The sequence below is a fragment of the Orussus abietinus genome, unplaced genomic scaffold (assembly GCF_000612105.2).
Source record: "Orussus abietinus isolate OABI.00-Male unplaced genomic scaffold, Oabi_2.0 scaffold24, whole genome shotgun sequence".
Lineage (NCBI taxonomy): Eukaryota > Metazoa > Arthropoda > Insecta > Hymenoptera > Orussidae > Orussus > Orussus abietinus.
The window spans coordinates 1,294,102-1,314,933 of record NW_019394437.1 but is presented as its reverse complement, the minus strand read 5'-3'; the positions used below and the strand labels follow the sequence as shown (position 1 = coordinate 1,314,933).

At 44.9% G+C, this 20,832-nt stretch overlaps 3 protein-coding genes across 11 annotated transcripts in view; 2 read left to right on the top strand and 1 right to left on the bottom strand.

Annotated features, from left to right (window-relative positions):
• The first annotated feature begins 233 nt into the window (after positions 1–233).
• LOC105701758 (protein D3) lies at positions 234–7,027 on the top strand. 6 transcript variants are annotated; one of them, XM_012428785.1, is made up of 10 exons: positions 234–412; positions 497–563; positions 648–869; positions 972–1,196; positions 1,496–1,728; positions 1,806–2,113; positions 2,189–3,544; positions 3,655–3,666; positions 6,220–6,471; positions 6,544–7,027. In XM_012428785.1, the coding sequence occupies exons 3-10, from the start codon at positions 720–722 to the stop codon at positions 6,894–6,896; spliced, it is 2,889 nt and encodes a 962-aa protein (XP_012284208.1). In that variant the 5' UTR covers positions 234–412; positions 497–563; positions 648–719; the 3' UTR covers positions 6,897–7,027. The 6 variants fall into 6 exon arrangements, with proteins under 6 accessions (XP_012284208.1, XP_012284209.1, XP_012284210.1 ...); XM_012428786.1 differs by having other exon boundaries at positions 645–869; XM_012428787.1 differs by lacking the exons at positions 6,220–6,471; positions 6,544–7,027 and having other exon boundaries at positions 234–563; positions 3,655–5,460.
• Positions 7,028–7,091: 64 nt separating this feature from the next.
• LOC105701761 (protein D1-like) lies at positions 7,092–8,964 on the top strand. The gene is made up of 5 exons (XM_012428797.2): positions 7,092–7,326; positions 7,563–7,672; positions 7,764–7,884; positions 8,425–8,635; positions 8,722–8,964. The coding sequence occupies exons 1-5, from the start codon at positions 7,293–7,295 to the stop codon at positions 8,858–8,860; spliced, it is 615 nt and encodes a 204-aa protein (XP_012284220.1). The 5' UTR covers positions 7,092–7,292; the 3' UTR covers positions 8,861–8,964.
• Positions 8,965–9,502: 538 nt separating this feature from the next.
• LOC105701759 (alpha-1,6-mannosyl-glycoprotein 2-beta-N-acetylglucosaminyltransferase) overlaps positions 9,503–20,832 on the bottom strand; it is a 35,362-nt gene continuing 24,032 nt past the window's right edge. For 3 of the 4 annotated variants that reach the window (XM_012428793.2, XM_012428794.2, XM_012428792.2), the window contains exons 3-9: positions 20,488–20,517; positions 19,965–20,057; positions 17,098–17,284; positions 16,560–16,979; positions 15,470–15,779; positions 12,037–12,287; positions 9,503–11,865 (exon numbers count right to left, since the gene is read on the bottom strand). In XM_012428793.2, coding sequence (XP_012284216.1) covers positions 11,637–11,865; positions 12,037–12,287; positions 15,470–15,779; positions 16,560–16,979; positions 17,098–17,284; positions 19,965–20,057; positions 20,488–20,494 — 1,497 coding nt within the window. In that variant the 5' untranslated portion in view covers positions 20,495–20,517 and the 3' untranslated portion in view covers positions 9,503–11,636. The remainder of the gene's footprint in view (positions 11,866–12,036; positions 12,288–15,469; positions 15,780–16,559; positions 16,980–17,097; positions 17,285–19,964; positions 20,058–20,487; positions 20,518–20,832) is intronic. The other variant, XM_012428795.2, reaches the window with a different exon arrangement.

The following is a 20,832-nucleotide window of genomic DNA, read 5'->3' as shown; positions in this document are numbered from 1 at the left end:
TTTCAATTTTTAAAACTATAGAGTCATGTCGTTTAGCGGCTCTCTGTCGAAATTGTTTCATGTTTAAATGGACATGCTCCTAGTTCCATTCTAGATCCAAATAACTCTAGAATTCGACTCGCAGTGTCGATAGCGCTACTTCCATCTATGTTCCTATATAACCTATGATCGTAGCGGTTCACCCTGTTCAGGAGAATCAGCCAATCAGCGACTTCGTATTCCTTGAACACGAACTTGCAGTACACAAGCTCGGGTGTCACAAATCTTTACTTGTAATGTTATGGAACTTGTGTCGGGATATCCTTGCCTTATTTGTGCACTAGGTGTGCGAAAAACATCCAATACTGCATAAGCATAGTAAATTTATCCATAATCAAACATGATTTTAACGAGGTGACGTACGCGCTGTAAAGTACGGCTACGAGTCTTTCACTGTGTTAGTTAGGTTATTCGTAGCAACTTCGGGGCTCTCATAACCCTACTATTCGTTCTGCAGCTTTTCGTTAATGCAATCAGGTTGTTTACCATGATATTGGGAAATCGCGCTAGCCGTTAATTTCCTTGTGAGTATTTAATTTTCGTTATGGCTACGTTCGGAGATGAAAATTATTCTCGAGGGTGATATTACATGAGAAACTTTCTAGCAGATAGACTTTGTTCGAACTGGTGCAAGTTGAGTTTCTTGAACAAAAAATGGTATAGTCATTAATGCGATCATTATGTCACAAATGATGTCGCTAATTGGGGAAGGTGATGTCTGTCATAAAATGATAGAAGGAGAGATCGACTTAAATAGAGACTGTTCAGAATATGGGAATTCTATTAGATTTGTTTGCGATGGGAAATCTGATAGTGAAATTGAAGGCCAGGTGAGTCTAAAATTTTATTATTACAGTATGTTAATTTTGTCCGCGAAGTCATGATTAATGTTTCACGTAATGAGTGCGTTAACAGCTGGTTTTGATTTTAAGCACGTCGACAATGAGGACATTGTCACTGATCATCACATGGAAGGAGTTGCTGAAAATACGAGTTCCGATAACATAGAAGAAGCTCCGGTATACTTTGAAGAAGCATTGGATGCATGCGAAGAAGTCACTGTAGATTATAATGAACACTCTTCTTCAATTTCTTTTTTTGAAACCAAAGTGAAAGAAGAATGGTATGGAGGTGAAAGCGATGAATTTTCACCTGCTGTAAGTATCCTCTGTTGCTTGTTTATTGATATACAAGTGTAATGAGGTACGATGTAAATTTTACTGAAATAATTTATGAATATTAATGTTTGAAAAAAAATTAATTCAGTAGATGTAACTCTTTCAGATGTCAATGTAAATATTAAATTGCAAAAATAAGATTTTTAAACAGTAGCAATAAGCATACATAGTATCTTGTTGTGCATTTTTATATTGACATAAGGCACGTTTGTACAGGGCCAAAATTTTGAGTATACATTTTGTTTCGAGTATTACAATCTATTCTTGTAATCAAATAGACACCGGATTGTGAGACAAGTGGGACGTTAATAAACCATGAAGACACTGAAGAGAGAGAGAATCAAGATGGGGAAGATGAAGACGAGGAAGACGAGGAAACTATAGCAACCTTTGTAACAGCTGCAGGTCAGCAATTGGCTCTGTATGCTGTGGAAGATTCGGATGAAATTTTTGCTGTAGCAGTGTACGATGAGTCAGGAGAACCACCAACAAATTTCCAGTTTCTTATGAAGTATATTTTTTTGTGCATCACCGCCTTAAAAGCAGGGTGCTATGGACATATTTTTAATGAGTTACTTTTATTTACAGAGCTGACGTCGAACGCCTCATAGGAGAAGGTGCCGTGAGAACAGTGAAGAAACCCAGTCAAATGAAAAAGCAATTGCTGACTGCACCTCCACCTGTGTTTGTATCTCGAAACCTGCATCAACAGGGCATTCCAGAGAATGAAAAATCAAAGCCTTATAAGTCAAGTGATTTCAGACTTAAACATGAATCCAAAAGTATCAATGCTAGTCAAGATTCTATGCTAGCTTCCGATAAACACGTTACATCTAGTTTATTTTATTCACCTGGAAGTAAACAGTCAAATGTCACGTACATGATAATGGGCAACGGTAAGTGTCTAAGTTTATATCTTTGCCATTTTACTTGTGAGTAGTTTATTTAATTTGAATACATATATTCCCTAGATAAAACCAATAGCAATCGAGAAGGGTCTGAGAGTGAAAATGAAATTGTTGAACAATCAACGGTGCAGTATATTCTTTTTGGTGACAATCAATCCGATTCAGAATTAACGTTTGATGAAATTGAAGCTACGCTACAAAATCTGAAGGGAAACCAATCAAAGTCGAAAAATTCACATAATAAGAAAATGATTACAGATCATAAGATTGCAAACGGTGTTGTTACAAGTACCTCCGATAATCATTTTGTAGATACCAATTCACACTTTACATCACAAGAAATTTGTTCGGGTACATTAGACTTTAATTATAAGGGACATCAGAATTCCTTTCATACAAAAAAAGTGCACTCGAGTTCATTAATAGGAAAAAAACAACATTATGTCGAAGGAAAGTCTGGGCTGTTAAATATGTACACTTCGGATCACATGTCGGTTAAACAAAATTTATCCACTAATAGCCCTCAGGGTACTCTTTCAGGGTCGATTCAAATTGGATTACGAGTTAAAAGATCTCGTAAACAACAACTTACTTCCGTCAATCGCGGTGATTCGGAAATTATAATACAGCCGGCATCTCTTCTCTGTGAAGAAGAAAGTACTTCTAGGAAACGAGGAAAGCGAAGAAAGAAGAACCTACCCGATCCAGACTATAACCCAAGATCTTCCCGATCGAAGAAACTTAAGAAAGCTAGGAAGCATCGTTCCGTTGAAATAATTGACTTAGACATTGACGAGGAAGAGGGAGAAAGAGATATTGTAGAAATCACTTTAGACGATAACAAAGAAAAGGATTCTAGTGACAAAGAAAATGAAGTTATTATGGTAGGAGACTCGGATGATGAATCTCAGGAGCCTGTATTAAAATTGCCACCACCCTTGTTGCAGTGTGAATATTGTTCGAGAAACTTTAGACAAAAAAGGGCTTTGGATACGCATTCTCGCGTATGTTCGATGTCTCCTTCTAACATTCGTAAGACGAAAGAGAGATCTATGAGAATTCAAGCGAATGAGAACGGCGAGACCACTGTTAAAAAGCAGTACCCCTGTAAAATATGCCAACAGAAATTTGATGTGGTAGTTGCTTTGGCAAGACACGTAAGAGCGGAACACTCACTAAAGAAGAGAAGTCGAACTATGAAATCAGCAGTTGAGGTAAAGCCAGCTACACCGCCTCCTACGGAGGAAGAAAAAGTGGAGGAGAAAAGCACTCCGATCAAGAGGACTAAAAAGCAACATAGTCAGAGTTTGAATCGTAGATGGAAAATAAAAAAATTAAATTGTACCGACTGTGGCAGATGGTTCCCTAGTGCAGCTTTGTTATCAGCACATTGTCTGCAGCATGCCACAAAAAAATCTGGTACGTACTCAGAATTTAATAATGCTACTGTTTCCTATTTTTCGTACGGTAACGTTATGAAGCTTCAATTAACGATTACTATTAACTGCACTTTTTGGTTTTCTTTACAGAGCAGAAGCCACGTAAGTGCCAAACATGTAAGAAAATTATCAAATCAAGATTGCTTTACATTCGGCATTTGAGAATGCACAGCAGTGTTAAAGAAATCCCCAAATCCATCTCAAATACCTTGCAAAAAAAATTGCGACATACCAGGCAGTCTACAAGCAACATTAAGTCTCTCAGAAAACGAGGAAGGCCACGAAAACTTTGATCTATCGCGTAATTCACTTAGGCTCCGAAAATCGATTTGCAGCAATTCATAGCAGTAAGAAATATGTAACAACGTTGGAGGCATAGTTGGTTTATTTAGTGGCAGATATTGATTTCTTCTCTGTCTGCTTTTCGTAAATACGTTTAAGCGTTGCATCTGGTGAAAACTGTGTTTGAATTTGTTTCAGAAACTTTGTTAATGTATTGGATCTTACTAGACAATTTTTATGCATTCTGATAAATGTATAATTTTCGAATACTCGCTTCAAGATTTTCGAAAAAATTGGAATCAGTTTCTCACCAGACTTGCTTTAAGACTAAACGTGAGAAACAAAGATTAAAGTTTAATTTCACGTATGTATATTTCATAGGAGGACCGATATAAATTTTGAGTCAATGTTAATGCAGAATCAACTTTGACATTTGGATTGTCTGTAATCTGTTTAGCATATCAATTTAAAATATTGATTACATTATCCGTTGTTACAAAGAACTAAGGAATAGAAGAATCTTAAACGAATCACGTACTACTTACTTCGTAATAAATACAAAATTGAATGAAATAGATAAATGCATATGTACCCAGTTTTGATAAGTGGGTAGAAGCAAGTGATTTCATTTATTTCAACCAATTTTGGAATTGGAATTGCCTGTATTTATCCACTTAATTATTTTTTTTTAATAGAACTATAACCATAACGATGGGTGTAAGAAGAAAATAACTATATACTTTTTCAAAACCGTCTTTTAGACGCACATGTAAATAAGAGTAATTAAATTTAAATATCTACATTGCTAGAATTAATTATTTCTCATATTTGTGTATGTCGTTATCGAATCGTAATTTAATATCATTTCGATATTGCCATCGAGGGCAGCAAATCATTAGGGAATAGTTTGTGCAATCTGTGCAGTCAGATATTGCAATCCCCGTAAATCGTAGGAAAAGCCTGAAAAAATTTTGTTATATTTTCTTTCTACAGGAACTTTAATAAATGCGTAGCAAGTGCATCGAGATCATTATTACCAAATTTTGGTTTAAATTATTATCAGCACGTTAATGTTGTAAGTGGTCTTGTAAATAAAGCACTGTTCAAATCATTGGGATTTAAATATTAAATGGACTTGTGTTGAATGGATATGTAACAGGTAATTTTATTATAGGGAAACAATGAAATCCATGTAATATTTTGCATATAGCGTTACTTGCAAACGTTCATACGAAGTAGAAGTAAGATGTATAGTTATATCGTAAACAAAGAAGTGACATTAATAATTGTAAATCATTTTATCGATTTAATCCAGCTGTATGTACCTGCATATATTTGCTCATTGGTTATCGTCTGGTACAAACGCAGAACAAACTATGATTTCCTTTTGGTATTTGAACATGCAAAAGTCTCTTGAATAACGCTTGTTAACTGTTATTAAAATCAAATGGTTTTGCAAACCATAAGAGGTAACATTTACAACCTTTTCATAGACTGACTTTCTTTCAATCCAGAAGAATTGTATCACAAATGTACAGAATCACGTTCTTTATGAGGAGTTACGGAATGAAAATGCTAAATAAACAGTTGAAGGTGCTCTGTTGCGAAACTTTAGCTGCGAGAAGGTATATTTTGTGTAAAATACCATTCCCGCTTTCTGAACCCACTTTTCAAATCCTCTGTCAATTCATTGAGTTTTAATGTAAATTTTTCAATAACGAATACTTAGGTATTATGCATTAGACCATTTTTTCATGAATTTTAGTAGAGTCGCGCCAACTGCATTCGTATGCGCTAATTCGTTATCACTGCGCCATGTTTGACGCGCAACAAAAATGGCGTTACGTGATTGGTTAATCGCGACAGACTGTGCCGTCGGTGTGTTCCAAACGACCAATGGCATTCGTTTCTGTTAAACTGTGCCGATTAGCGTTAACATGCTTCGATAAAAAAGGAGTTCATGATCAACCATAATCAAACTTCTGGAACCCGGACACCGGTTGCCGACTAGAGAGAATTTCTCGAACAGTTTGGAATAATTGTGCACCGCAGCAAGTAACCATGTCAGTCTGTTTTCTTGGCACAAGTAAAGCTAACGAGCATCTACAGACTTATTATTATTTTGAAATTCGAAGCCTACTATTCTTCTCCCTTTGCTGCGCACTAGACTAGTATTTTAATACGTTTTGTTTTGTTTAGAGTTCAGACACTAAATGAGAAAAACATTGTAAAGTTACTATCTCTACTCTGTTGATTTATTAGCTGCTACGAAACGGTTTACAAATTTATCTTATCATCTTTTTTTTCTCCATTAATTGTTGCCGGTTGTTCCATGGAATGTATCGTCTGAAATCAGTCTCTTTTCGTTTTCAGCTAACCTACTTTACAGAAGGTCTTTGCTGGAACTGGGAAAAAAATTCTTATCCTCGATGACCGAAGGATTGAAAACTCACGGCGTAGTGCCCGATGTGGTCGACAAGGTGCCACCGGCACTGACTAAGGTCGTCTATCCTAGTGGCGTTAGCGTGGAGCTTGGGAAGGAACTAACGCCTACTCAAGTCAAGGATCAACCTACCGTTACTTGGGATGCAGAAGCCGATGGCATTTACACTCTCTGTATGACCGGTAAGTATGAGAGGAGAGAATAATGTATGTACCGATTATTAAGTTAATTTAATACTTTTGTAATTTCCATAGATCCCGATGCTCCGAGCCGTAAAGAACCAAAATTCCGTGAATGGCACCATTGGTTAGTCGGGAACATACCTGGAACCGACGTATCCAAAGGAGATGTCCTTTCCGAATACGTCGGCTCAGGACCACCAAAGGATACCGGTCTTCATCGATACGTATTCCTTGTCTATAAGCAACCCGGCAAGATCAGCTTCGACGAGAAGCGCTTGACCAATAAAAGCGGAGATGGTCGTGGAGGTTTTTCTATCAAGAAATTTGCAGCAAAGTATAAGCTGGGCGATCCTATTGCCGGTAATATGTATCAGGCTGAATGGGATGACTACGTTCCGACGCTTTATAAGCAGTTGGGAGGTTAAACCGAGTTTCATTGACAGTACGAATATTACTTTGTAATCGCATAATCTGGACTACAAATATAGAGGGCACCGTAAACTATTTGTAACGATTTGCTACTAAAGTTCATCCATAATAAATGCATTTGGGTATATATCGTGACACCTATTTTTTTTTCCCACAATTCATTCGATCCTTAAATTTCAGAAAATTGTGTTACGTAACTGTGATTAATTTTAATTGTTTTCCTAGGTGAGATCGCATGAAACGTTAACAGTAGCCTTGGAGTCTTTGTCGCATTTGCGGGCCGCAAAAGTTTCCGCGACTTACTCGGCGAGTCACATTTCTACGGTGGCAGGGAGGGCACGTATAAAACACAAATTTTCATCGGCGAGCCGGTTATACCACGACTCGGTGTCATGGCATTCACAACGATGAAGCTGCTGGTGTCGGGTATGTAAATCTGGTCGTTACTATATTAATAGTGTTTCGTTTATTTGAGAACGTGTACCTATAAATTTCCCGATAATCGGCTCCAACGATCGGCCGTAGTCAGCTAATTTTATAGGTACTCGTATACTTCAAGTAAGATATATCTCTCAAGCTTATTAAAAAAGAAATATAGATTACGGAATTATTAATGGGCACGTTACGTCTGTCGATATCCTGTCAATTTATACATTATACAGGTCTTTTCATTGGAGCAATTGGCTTGACATTGGCGGACGTGAAATCCGTTTTCGAGTCTGCCAAAATTGTGGCCGACATTTTGGAGGAAGCGCCGACCGAATTGATCGAGGTACTTTAATTATTATTAATTTATTATTTATACCGCGTGGCATGTAGTACCTCAAGGGATATCGGACTAATATGGTAACGGTTGTTAACAGGTAAAATATGGAAACGAAAGCGTCAATTTGGGAAACGAATTGACGCCGACCGTGACGAAAGACATTCCCGAGGTCCACTACAAGCACGAAGGCGGTGTCCTGTACACCCTGGTCCTGACAGGTAAATCCCCATCGATCATTCCAAATTTCTCCATGATTTACAAGATCCACTTCTTCAAATTTAACCAGCGACTTTGTTTCCTTTTTTTTTAATTCTTCATCTTTGGCATTTCTGCAAGACGTCAGCGTACTCTTAGAGGTTTCCAACCGCAGTGTCGTGTGACCTTAAATCAACGAAGAGCGTACTTTCACCTCTCGAGAAACCAGTTTATCCTTGCCAACACCTTTTGCCTCGCCATCGAAGCAACAATTTGCCATTCTATCGTTGAGGTCTTTCGAGATAATTTCAATACAGCGACAGCTAATGACAACAATTAGATCTTAATCGGATCAATGATTTAATTGGTGCCCCGGTTTTATACGCAGGCTAATGGGAAATGACAATGCCTAAGATAGAAATCTTCCGAACCGTGAGAAATGCGTTTATACGTATTTACGTCATGCACGAGGATATTGAGTTTAGTCCTTGATTTCGTAGGATAACAATCCTTTTTTCGCCTTTACACGTGTCCGTGATAAATCCATAAACGCGCAATTGCAGATCCCGACGTCCCCGTTCGAGGATACAACCGCGAGTGGCAGCATTGGGTCGTAGGGAACATCCCCGAGGACAAAGTGCCAAAAGGTGAAGTCCTGACCGAGTACGTGGGTCCAGCACCTCCCAAGGACACCGGTATTCATCGTTACGTGTTCCTTCTCTACAAACAAAACCAAGGTTCCATTACCTTCGACGAGAGGAGACTGGGAAACAGGTGAGCGGAATTATTATAAATCCTGGCGATTAAAAAAAATCCCACGGCTGTTCCTCCCGGTCCTAATCCTTCGTCCCGAATTTCAGAGACAACAGGAGGAACCGATTTTCCGTGAAGAAGTTCGCGAAGAAGTACAACCTCGAGGGGCCTATCGCAGGGAACTTCATGAAGGTTCAATACAACGATTACGTACCTACGATTCACAAGCAATTGGGCTTCCGTTAAACAAGGCATTAAAAAATTATCACGCGTGAGGTCGGAAAGACGAGGAGGATTTATTATTTAACGGCCGAAGAACGAAGAGGAATAAAAATGAAGTTGCAGTCGAAGGAACATTGATTTTATTGCGATATAAAACACTTACGTCGTTACGGAAATGTAATGGCCGTAAGGATCGTGAAACCCCTAATCCGGCAATGCGACCTCCCTTAAAATCTTTAATTTAAAAAAAGTCCGCGTGCGTTTACTGCCTGCATATTCTGCGAGTCTATTTACATGCATAGGCGATGTCCGGCGACATGTTAAGCCGTGTTATCCTTACAAATGCACCCCGTATAATCATAGAAATGTTTCGTAAAGCTTACTTATGTACACGGATATATAGGATCCGACCCTAGTCCGTTGTCGCTATCGGATTAGATACAACGGAGCGACTCGGGACGCTTTCTAATATGAAAGATGCGAACTTTCTCACTTACTTTCGTCTTTAAACGATCCTCGGGCCATCGTGACCGAGATGCGGTTTACAGCGCGCCTTGTCACAGAAGACGAAGACGAAAGTTTCATTCCCTCCTATGGAAGTACCCGCGGTTACGTCGCGCTCGAGCAATGAGAATTACTCATTTCTTTTTTCTTTTTTTTAATTTCTTATCAAACGTCCGATTCGATAGCGCCAGTTAATACACCGCGGGATTTATTTTGAGAATTCCTTCGGAACTTCGTCTTCTATATAAAGGGTGAACGACGGCCCGATGTCCTGAAAACTTCGATAAAGTCATTTCTAATGCGTCTCGTTGGTATCGAAATAAATACAAACTGTACACGACGTTGAACGTGCACCCCCTGGAGTGCGAAGTACGAATTTAGATCACTGTCCGGACAGATCTTATCCCTTAACAAGGTAGATCTTCCATCTCGTTAAGTCGTACAGTCCAACATTAAATAGCGTTAACGATACGTTACTTACGATGACTAGAATACCATGTGTGCGTCTCGGTTTAAAAAGTGATTTGCGGCTATTTCGACGATTCAACGACCAAGCGAAAGAAACGAGTGTTTTTTTTTTTTCCATTATACCGACAAGCGACTCGATTATAGTGTTTCCATACGCTACGACGAGTTAGAGAATGTCAATTTTGATGGCAAAGGAGACTTAGATTAGACGCGAGAAATTTCAGCGGGACAGACGGACTCGAAGTGTCCGAAAACGCGAATATTCGAGATAGAAGAATTTCTTTAACGAGTAGCAGAGTCCTCTTTAGTGAAAAATCTAATTAATAGTGCTTATCCGATCGTTACGAAGTCTCGAGAAAATCCAAGTTCGTTAAGCATACGAAAAACTGGATACGGTCTTGAGTATCCGAAGACGCGACGCTTGGAGTTAAATAAATATCCCTATCGGCTAAGTCCGTCGATAGTTTACTCCCTCGTGGGTCCACGGATCTTTACTCGAATTGCCGCAGAAATTCGTAAGCTTTGTTGCCGACTACTCGCGGCGATTAGGAATTAAGGTCGAGCAAGACCCGCGAAAGACGCGCAAGAGGGAGCACCGTGTTCATTGGTTTCTCTGACCTATTGGGTATAATTTTTGGTTTTTGCATTAGCGACGTGAACGGAGAATCGCGGCTACTTAGCAGTAACGATCGAGGGATGCATGGTCACGTAGCGACGACGAATCGACGGCGATTTATCGACGCGAAGAATGCGATTGCACTTAAGTGAAAAATAAGTACCCGAATGTCTCTCCTACCCAGCGGTCAAGTACAATTGAAACTAAATGACCGCTTCAACGATCACATAACTTAAGAAACTAACTAAGGCGACTTCGGCCGTCTTCCAGAGGAAGCGATAAAGAGAGATTAAGGGACGAGGACGAAGACTACAAAAGTTTGATAAGCCTAAGGAACGAGAACGAGAGGTCTTACTCTCCCGAGGCCCCCCTCGCTAGTACTCGGATTACGCGAAATCCACATTCGATCGGATCTTTCGAAAGTTTCTACCAGCCGCGGCCTGTATACGTAGGAAACCTTAAGTAACAAAACGTGTCGTGTACCTTTGGCTCGCACCGATCACCGAATCGCCCAGCGATCGGTCAAGGGTGTTTCGTTCGCCACAACTACATTAGGCTCAGCTCGCAACTACTTGCACATGGTGTCCATCGGTACGTTTATCACGAGCGGTTCGGTCCCTCGAAAGCCGTACCGACCACCGAATACATCTCACGTACGAATATCACCGCTTAATTAATCGGGATTAATTTAAGGCGCGGCTTAACGCCCGCCTCGACCTACGTAGAACCTATTTAAGCGTCACTGGAAGGTCTAGAAGACTATCACCTCGATTTCGATACACGCGACTACCTAGTCCTTGCCCTCCCAAGAGTGCGGCGAAAGTCCCGGCAATTTTCCACGTTACCTCCAATTTTTCCCGTCCTGCTAGCTAGCCATAATATATATATATATATAATCTCCAGGATTTTCGCCAGCCTTCTCTTGGAGCATTCCAAAAACCCGGGAGCAGCGCTCGCCTTCCTGAGTTAACGATTTAAATCCGGCCAGGAAAAAAGGCCGAGGGCAGCTCCCAGATTTCTCTTCCCTCGAAAATCCCCCGACTTTCCCGAGCTTGGTCAAAGTCGACCCCGAGTGTCTGCAAGTGGCCATTTTCAACCCGTAGAGACTCCGAAGTAGTCGGATCCGAGGACTCTTGTGACATCCTGGAGTCTGCGCCGTTATCACAAAGTACTCGGCCATCTTCTCGTCCCGGTGGAAGAGCATCCGAAGGGTTAAGGCAACACCAGGTCTGGGTACATGGTAATGTTCCAGCAGAGCTCGTGGTCGCGGACGTCGCCCCAGCCTCCGTTCCCCTTCCTCAGCTTCATCTTCTTGGCCACCGCCACCACGGTCAACGTGAGCTGCGAGGGGAAGAGGTGGTTACGAGCCGTCTTCAGGACGTTCTGCATCTTCGCCACCACCGCCGTGGACTCGCAGTTGTTCTTCTTGTGGTGCACGCCGCTAAGAAAAAATGGGGAAAAAAAAAAAAGTATCAATCCAGATTAATTTAAGCTGCGACATTTAACTCGCCGCGTCCCTTCTTCTTCGTGGCTAGAGCAGAGTATCATTTATCGCTATAAAATGTTCCCGAAGAAGAGTGCTCTAATTTATTTCGCATTTCTTCAGGTGTACCATTCACCGATGTGGAATACCCTCGGTGCTCGCATGACCATCGCGACGAGGCCGGAGTCGATTCGAGGAGCAGCTCCTGCACCTCTGCTGGGAGGAAGGCAACCTTGAGCTATATGCTGAAGACTCCAGTCCCAGTTGTAGTCGTCGTAGGAGCAGAACTGCACCGCGCACTTCCTCAGCTTGTTCCAGGTGACGCGACTGAAGGCCATGCCCATGTTGTGCTTGCTGGAGATCCACGGCGTAACCTCGGCCTGTTGAAACCAGAGCCAACATTAATTAGACCCAACGACCATAGTTTAAGTAACGACGGCTCCCTCGGGACCCTGGGGTACAAGATGGACCCCGGGAAGCGAGACCTCTCGCCCCGAGGGTCTTCCTTCCGCATCCGAGCTCAATTATTAACTCCGAAATAGGATAAAAAGGGAGGCCAAAGGGAAAATCGAATTTCGGAGGGACTCTCGATATATGGCATTTTATCCGACCTCCGGGAATATTCTCAGTCCTCGAGGAAGGTCCCTCTTGAAATTTTGAAAATCTCGGATCCGCGGAATCTCCTAAGAGCGTACATGTCGAACATAGGGTAGATATAGGGTATAACAATCTGTGATTCGCTAGAAACTAAACCAGGATTTTATGGCGTTCTCCTATTTGACAAGGAGGATGTTATCGTCTACAGGTTCGAGGGTAACTTGCGATCGTTCGTTAAAATCCATAGATATTAATAATTATTTTACCTACGGTTAATGAGATTAAGAGTTCTACGACTAGCTCGCGGGGGGGGGGGGGAAGGAAAGTTTGTAAACGCGTCTATGGTGAAATTATAGGAAATGGGAGACTACGAGTCACGTTTCGATGCTCGTGACGAGCAAAGCGGGGGCAAGTCTTAGATGACCTGTTAACCGAAGGCGACGATTGGATCGATCGTCGGGTCAATTAGGTACCTATCGGTAATTCGTTAAATGACGTTAATCGACTGTCAATCCATCGCCAGACCCCGTGCCAATCGCGGGCGCAATTTCCGCATGACAAAATAAAACGGAGCCTACTAACACATAGGGTAACACACGGGCGATATAAAATTGATAACTGGTAAGTCGGAACATGCAACTACATGCGACGTACCGTCAACACTACCACGTCCAGAGAGAGGGGTCATTCTCCCCGTAGGAAATTCGACGAGCACCATTGACAACTAACTACGGGACTATTCTTGGAGAACGGGAAGAAAAACTCGGCTCTCCCTCCCGGCCACGTTTCCCGTCGACCCTTGGCAGGATCGTCAGGACCCTCGGATCTCGCAAGCGGTCGCGCATATCGATTTTCGTCCCCATATAATTTATTAATTAATTATATTACTTATTAATAATTCCCGAGGGTTCGATGAGGCGCCTTAGATCGCTTGCGAGATCGGCCAGGAGTATGGGACAAGATCTACGATCTACGCGATGAAGCTCTCCGCCGAGGAGACCGAACTCGTGCCGATCCGGTCTCTTCCGGACCTCCTAACGATGCGTCTAAATCTCCTTCTCGGGGACTTTCGATTTTATCCGGCGATTTAGCGCCGGTATCCTGAAAAATCGACGCATCGTAAGCCTAGAGAAATATCGAGACAAGTCGAGGCGAATACCCGTCGTAGGGTTCGAGCGTTCCTCGCTTTTTTACGGCTACCGGAGGACTCGGCCCGTTTTGCCGTTTCGCATTTCGGGGCATTTCGTCGAGTGGCTCGTTGAATTTTTCAACGTTTTTACGAGTGGCCCCGGCCCCGAAATACGAGCGGCCGAACGAACGACCGTGATTCATACCCCGACAGGACCAAGTGCCACCTCGGTTATTCGAGTGTGGAGAATTTTTCACGGCAGGAAACGACATTCCACCCCGGGAAATCGGCCGGCCGATATTCGTTCGAGTCCACCCGTTGCGTCTAAAGAAAATCAAAAATCACCGTCCAAAGAATTCCCTGACGCCCGCCCGATCGGCAGTAATTTAGATACTAATCCCTGAATAAGAATAGATATGAATAAATATAAATAAACATAAATAAATACGTCCCCGATTATTTACGCGCATTAACAGGTACACGTTAAGTAACGAAATTTCTATCCGGGGCCTTCGAACCTCGTATGGATTTTCTTTTAGACGCTCCTCGGAGGACTCGTTTTCGGCAGGAGGTCGGAGGAGGTCGCTCGGGACATCGATCGGAGAGCTTCAAAGAGGGAATATAACTCCGAGGGGTCATTAGAAAAAGGCCAAGACTGCCGGCTATCGTCCAGCGAGGCACCCGGAGGAGAGCGGTAGACCCGAGGCGTGTCGTCGTTTCTTTAGCGTCAGCCACATCTGAAAGGATGCCAAAAGTGGAGTGACCTCGGACCTCGAGTCGAACCTCGGCTACGAGTCCTGGCCGGAGATAGGTCGACCGGAGTCCCTCGGACGAGGACATGCGCTCCTACCGCGTTTCGATTAAAATAAAATTAAAAAGAAAAAAAAAAAGGAACAATAAAAAGAGGACACGGCGGTCCGTCTTCGACGACTCGCAGGTCCTCGCCGGAGGGTCTCCCTCGGGGGCCGGCAAAGACGAAGGGCTAGCAAGGAGGTTGCGTCGAGGCGGAGCTTGCAAGATTCTGTCTTGAGACCTTCTGGTAATGGTTGTAGAGGCTCGGCAAGAGCTGGTAAGCCCATGCCGGGGCGGGTTGCCCCGTCTGGGCACCCTGATACGTGGACACGCTACCCTGCTGAGCTGCTCCCTCGTGTCTCTTTAGCCCGCGGAGAAGTTCCTTTTGCAGGGCTCCGTTGACGCCGAGGTACTACGGGGGGTTGCGTGAAACATTCGCATTACGATCATTCGTGGTGACGTCGGAAAGATCGACGGTACCCTGGTGACCGCGGATGCCGAGGGCAACGGGAGCAGGGAACGCGACGTCTCGTGACATCGGGGAGTCTTCCCTCCATATCCCAGGAAAAAAAATAACCAGGTGATCGATTTCCCATCCGCCGTAATCACCGCGGTAAATAATTTCAGAATTTTTTCCAGCCCTCCGGGTCCCTTCGTCCTAAGAGCGCGAGTGTTTCCAGGAGTCGTCCCGTCCAAGAGGATCGAGATGCAGGAGTCATCGAGACCGCCGTTTTATCGCCACTCGTTGAACCTCATTAGCTCGTTACGCCTAGCAATGAGCACGTACGAGATCGGAGGTTGACGCACTCCGGCTTATCGCTCCGGAGTTTCTTCGCGGTTGCTTTTCTTCAAGACGGTCTCCGGGGTAAAATGCCGCTCCTCGAGGGCGAGCCGCCGACCGATGAACTCCTGCATCGAGATCTTCCCTGGTTTATCGAGGAAAAGGTCCTCTAAAATGTCGGACCGTTAATTCGTCAGGGTTGATAAGGACTCCCCGACGTCGCGACGCCCGATATCCGAGTTCGCCGAGCAGAGGGTCCTCACCTTGCGACTCTCCTCGCCGTAGTAGCTGTAGGTCTTCAAGTACGTCCCCAGGGAGAGCACGTTGCACCGCTCGCAGCTGTGCTTGCAGGTGCGCTCCATGAGCCTGAGGACGTGGAGGAAGTCCTCGGCCACGAAGTGGTCCTCCTCCAAGAAGAGGACCATGCCCGTGTGGTTCTTGGTCACGGTCAGCTGGTCGAACACTCGGTTGGCCTTCCACCACCAGTGATGCTTCGTCTGGGTGAACTTCGCCTCCCTGTAGTGTCCATAGAGGTCCGGATGCTTCGCGTTTATGCACTTCAGGTTCAGCGCGCTGTGGAAGAGGGAGTCGGTTCGATTAAAGCATTGCGGTGGACGGAAAAAATTAGAAAAAAAAATTAAAACATACCCATAACAATTTTATAGGAATTTATAACGATTCATAATCATTTCGGATAATTCATCGGGTCTTCGGGCTACCTCGGTATCGATGTTTCGAAACGTTCCGCACCGCGACATCCGGTGTCGGTTTCTCCCGGACGATCGAATCGCCATTTAATCGCCGCTTAATTCTAATCGCGGTCGCGTGGCGTTCCGCGTGCGGACGAGTGCACCTCGAGGGAGAAGATAGCGGTCGAGCCATCTCGGAACCGAGAACAAAACGAGGAGGCAAAACGCGAGTTGGCAGTGACGCAAGCAGTTCGGAAGAAGCCTGTGTTATTTAATCTATCTTAATACCGTCTTGCGTGACGAGGGGGCACTGAACCTGATTGGAAACGGAGTCAGAGGTCAGGAAGTGCACTCCGACAGCATTCTGGATTACCACGGAGGATCGCTCGAGTCGATTTCGCAATTTTCTTTCCTACTGGATCAAATAAGTATTATTAGATATAATAAAAAAATTCCCCATCCGAAATGCAAGCCCGAGTACGTAAAACCAATTCCCCTGGACGACAGGCAACCCGTCATGCGCGGGAGTATACCGTGAAGAGGTGCTCCGACTTTGCCCACCGATATTCCTTCCGACTTGCCCTGGGTGTACCCTCCCTATATAAATTAATGCAAATCCTATTTTTATTCATTGTAGATATATGTAGTACAGGCCGGCACTCACTGTTCCTTGTGGATGTTCCTGGGACAGTCGTTGGGGTCCTCCCCGGGAAAGGTGTGCGGATGGGTCTGTATGCTGTGAGGGTAGAATATCTGCATGACCCGACAGAAGTCGACGCTCTGGACCAGGTAATTGATCTCAGGGTGCCAGACGTCGTGGCTGAAGACCAGCAGGGCCTGTTCGATGCCTCTGGCCTGCGCCAGGGAGACGATCAGGTGCCGCAGGTAGGTCAGCCTCACGTGCACCTGGACCACGATGACGGGGGCGTCCGGAGCCAGGGGGCCGAAAGCCTCCTCGTTGTAGATCTTCTGCTCGCTGTTCGCCCTCTCGATGTTACGCCGGATCTCGGCGATCTCTGGCTCCGTCAGGGTCCCGGAAGTCGAGTTCGCCAGGCCGCTCGCGTTCCTGGTGTCCTTCAGGTACCTGAGGAAAGAGAGAACGATCGGAATCGTCGGATCACCGGGTGGGGAATTTTTCTTCATTTTTCTTAAAACCTTCATCTGACTTTTCCCATTTTTTTCGTAGGTGCAGTTCGTCTCACCTGTGCAGTTCCTGGGGCACCAGGGCGTAGAGGGTCTCATTGGCAGCCGAGGAGTTTGGCAGAGACCGGCCCGTCAGGCTGACCACGTGTAGCTGGAGCCAGAGGAACGTCGCCAGGAACACCAGGGCCAGGGTCCTCACCAGGGCCCCTCGACCCGTTCTTACCACACCCCCGACGACCGGCACACCTGGAATCGACGAAAAACTCTTCTCTTAGACTTTTCTTTACCCACATCACCGATTAAAATTAAAAAAAAAAAAAAACAAAAAGCGTAGCCAAACCCCCATCTAGAGCAAGTCCAAGCTCCACCTCGAGAAGTAATTTTCCGCCGCGGGACATAATTAACCGATTAAATAAACTTTCATTCCCGTGGGTAAAAAATTCATACCTTTCAATCCTGCGAAATACACAATTTCGCCCCCTTCCCTAAGANCTTCTCTTAGACTTTTCTTTACCCACATCACCGATTAAAAAAAAACAAAAAGAAATTAAAACAGCGTAGCCAGAGCCCCATCTAGAGCAAGTCCAAGCTCCACCTCGAGAAGTAACTTTCGGCCGCGGGAAATAATTAACCGATTAAATAAACTTTCATTCCCGTGGGTAAAAAATTCATACCTTTCAATCCTGCGAAATACACAATTTCGCCCCCTTCCCTAAGACCGAAATAACGTCCTCGTGAATGCAAGAGAGAGAGAGGGATAAAAAAAATCACCTTTTTCACGGCGCCTCTCCGAGGTACTCGCATTTCGCGTACACGCCGGGGCGCCCGCGAAGTTATAAAGTTATTTGGAGAAATGCCGCGAGTGCACGTGTACACGTACGTGTACCTAGGCGAAGGGGATTTGCATTCGGGGAAATTTGTCCGCGACCGGAGACGGGGAATTTTTCGGGGAGGAGGGAACGGCGAAGGGGAGAGAAACGGAGGTATAATAAGAAAAAAAAAAAAAAAAGAAAAAAAATATATGGAAAGGGATCGTTTCCTCGCGGCACGCTTTTAGGACTTATAAATCAGCGCACCGCGCGAATCGTGATTTCTTTGGCAAAGCAATGCCTCGTCCCATGGCGAATGTGATTTCCCTCAGCCTGGTCGTGGCCCGATCGATTGCCACGCGAGATTGCGGCGATATATATCGATATCTCGATCCGAATCCCCGGACATATTTCAGGCCCGGGGTGGTATGGCAAATTGGCCGGGCCGTAGAAAAGATATCCGGTTAATTAAAATTTCTGAGGGAAATTATTCGCCCGAGGAGAGTGGGCTCGCCGTTAAAACTCGGCGGTACGATAGCGGAGTTAATGACATTCCCCTTGGTCCACCGCGAAGTACGTATTCCGGAGGTACCCGTAATTGTAGAAATACGACGGAGACCGGGCGATACAGTTAGGAGAGCGTAATTACAGTAATTACGCATTACTCCATGTGTCGAGCGAGGACGGCCAAAACACCACCTCGCCGACAGGAAATCCGAATTATCGGGCGATCTTTCGTTCACCGTTATCGCAAACAATCGAGAATAAATTAATCAGGCTAATCAATTCACGCGACTCGTATGCCTCGCGGTATGCTAAATTCATAATGCCCGCGGTTTTAATTCTACAAGCTTGGCTTGGAAAGATCGGACGAGAAGAAAAAAAAAAGCAAAAAAAAAAATTAAGCAAGTCAGTAGCCGCGAATCTTGAGAGCAGGGTTAAAAAATAATATATAAATGTGTACCTGGTCCTTTTGAATTTTAATTGAACGTTTAATTAAAACACGGGTCACGGGTCATTTCGCGGGCCGACCTACCGCACACGCGTATTCCCCGTATGCACCGTATGCACCGTATGCAACGTGCGGTCGATATCGCGGCATGTGGGCGCATAAATGCCCGAGGGCATACCACGTACAAGTAGAGTTAGCGCGCCAAGTGCACGTGGATAGGCGACGTGTACATAGAGTGCGCGTGCCGGGTGCCGATGTAAAATTAGGGAATATATATTTTATATTCATAATATAAATATATATTAAAGGTTTTATAGAGAATTGGGGGCTGAAAGGGAAATTTCATGGTGACGCGAGGTCTTGCCGGCGAGTACCTTGGTCATTTTTCTTCAGAGAGGTAAAAAAGGGGAGACGAGGGTGTCTCCGAGGCGACTCGGTTTTCTACGGGTCACGGAAAGGCATCGTCTGCGAATTAGGGTGCCGTTTAATTAAACTTGTCCCCAATGTGGAGCACGAGAGCTCCGCACCGCCCGGGATCCCAGGCCGGTCATTTGTTGCTTCCACCACGGCTAACAAACATGACGCAAATGTCATAATGCCCGGGCGACTTCGCGAGAACAGCTGGCTCGCTAACGACCAAACGACGTTATTCCTCCAAATGACCGCACGAGCGGCCTCAGGTAACCTCGAGGACGGATCCCCGATTATTTATAAAATTCCCGGGCTCACAGGGAAAAAAAAAAAAATGAAAAGCAAGAGAAAAAGAGGAAAAGGGGTGGGGGAAAAAAAAAGTGACTCCTAATGGAGGAGAAAATAGCCTTCGGAAAGTCTCGCCTAATTGCCCGGCTATTTCCGGGAGGACCAGCTCATTGAAACCAGCACCCCCACCATGTACGAAATCCTGTACTTCCGGTCGATACTTATTCAGATATTTATGGACTCTCAAATAGAAAAGGGCAAAGGAAAAATGCGGAATTTTATCCCTAGGGAGAAAAACGATTTTCCTAAGGTGGGCGCGCTAGCTTAAAATTAAAGCGAGAAGCGTAGAGGGGACAAGTTGAGATCGATCGATTATCGATCCTCCCTCGTTGACGGAGGCGCTAATTCTACTCGCCGTTTCTCCTACGGGGTAGTGCGAGGGTCTACGTATACTTTGATCCTTTACCTCGCGAGGAGACCGGCTTTTTTCTCGTGTACAACGAGTAAATCGTGTACTGCCTTAAGGTCCCTCCGCTCGGCTCCGATTCCTGCGGTTTCCCTAGAAAGAAGAAGCCTTGCAGAGGGGGTTTGCGGGTCGAAGGGGGGGGGGACGAGAAAGAAAATTCCCTTCCACCCTCCGTCGCGAATTTCCCGATAAAAGGAGGGAAAAGGGGAACGAGATGAGAATTCGATAAAGGATATATATATAGAGAGAGAGAGAGAGAAAAGAGAAAAGAAAGATGAAATTCACAGGAAATAATTTCAAACCAGAGAGTCTGGTCCGCGACTTTTGTCGGGGTATTTTCATCCCGTCCCTTGCCCGGAAATTTCCACCCCTGCGTTTCCGTCATTTCGTAGGACGACCCGCGTCACTCCGGGGGACGTTTCCGTCGAAATTTCCGTCAGGCCTAATCAGGGGGCGGCGATTGTCGTCACGACGATCCGCCCTCTCCTTCGGGGGGGAAACTTGAACCGCAGCCAAGACTCACCTCTCATGCTGGCGTCCCTAGGTGGCCCTCCTGAAACAAGATCGATATACCGTCAACAAATTCATTTGGGCGGCGATCCCTTATCGCTATATCGACCGGGGACGTGTAATACCACGCAAGAGGTGGCCCTTTTAATCCCTTGAGCGGCGCCGATCGCGTGTCAAGGGTCGCGACGGGGAATTTCATTTCGCCCGACGAGTGCCATTTTCGACGAGGCGAAAGCCCTCGCGTGTCGCCGGGGCGTTATTTGTCGCGACGGCGTGTCATCTCGCGAGAGGGAGACCCGGGAGGGGGGGGGGGAGAAATAGAGAAACCCGAGGAAAAAGGGAGGAGAGAAAAAAGATC

Excerpts from the sequence above, each read along its gene's own strand:
- LOC105701758 (XM_012428785.1), top strand. The coding sequence starts at position 720 with ATGTCACAAATGATGTCGCTAATTGGGGAAGGTGATGTCTGTCATAAA. Across the intron at positions 2,114-2,188 it reads GTACATGATAATGGGCAACG|ATAAAACCAATAGCAATCGA; the intron begins GTAAGTGTCTAA and ends TATATTCCCTAG. Across the intron at positions 6,472-6,543 it reads TTACACTCTCTGTATGACCG|ATCCCGATGCTCCGAGCCGT; the intron begins GTAAGTATGAGA and ends TAATTTCCATAG.
- LOC105701761 (XM_012428797.2), top strand. The coding sequence starts at position 7,293 with ATGGCATTCACAACGATGAAGCTGCTGGTGTCGG. Across the intron at positions 7,327-7,562 it reads GATGAAGCTGCTGGTGTCGG|GTCTTTTCATTGGAGCAATT; the intron begins GTATGTAAATCT and ends TACATTATACAG. Across the intron at positions 8,636-8,721 it reads GAGAGGAGACTGGGAAACAG|AGACAACAGGAGGAACCGAT; the intron begins GTGAGCGGAATT and ends CCCGAATTTCAG.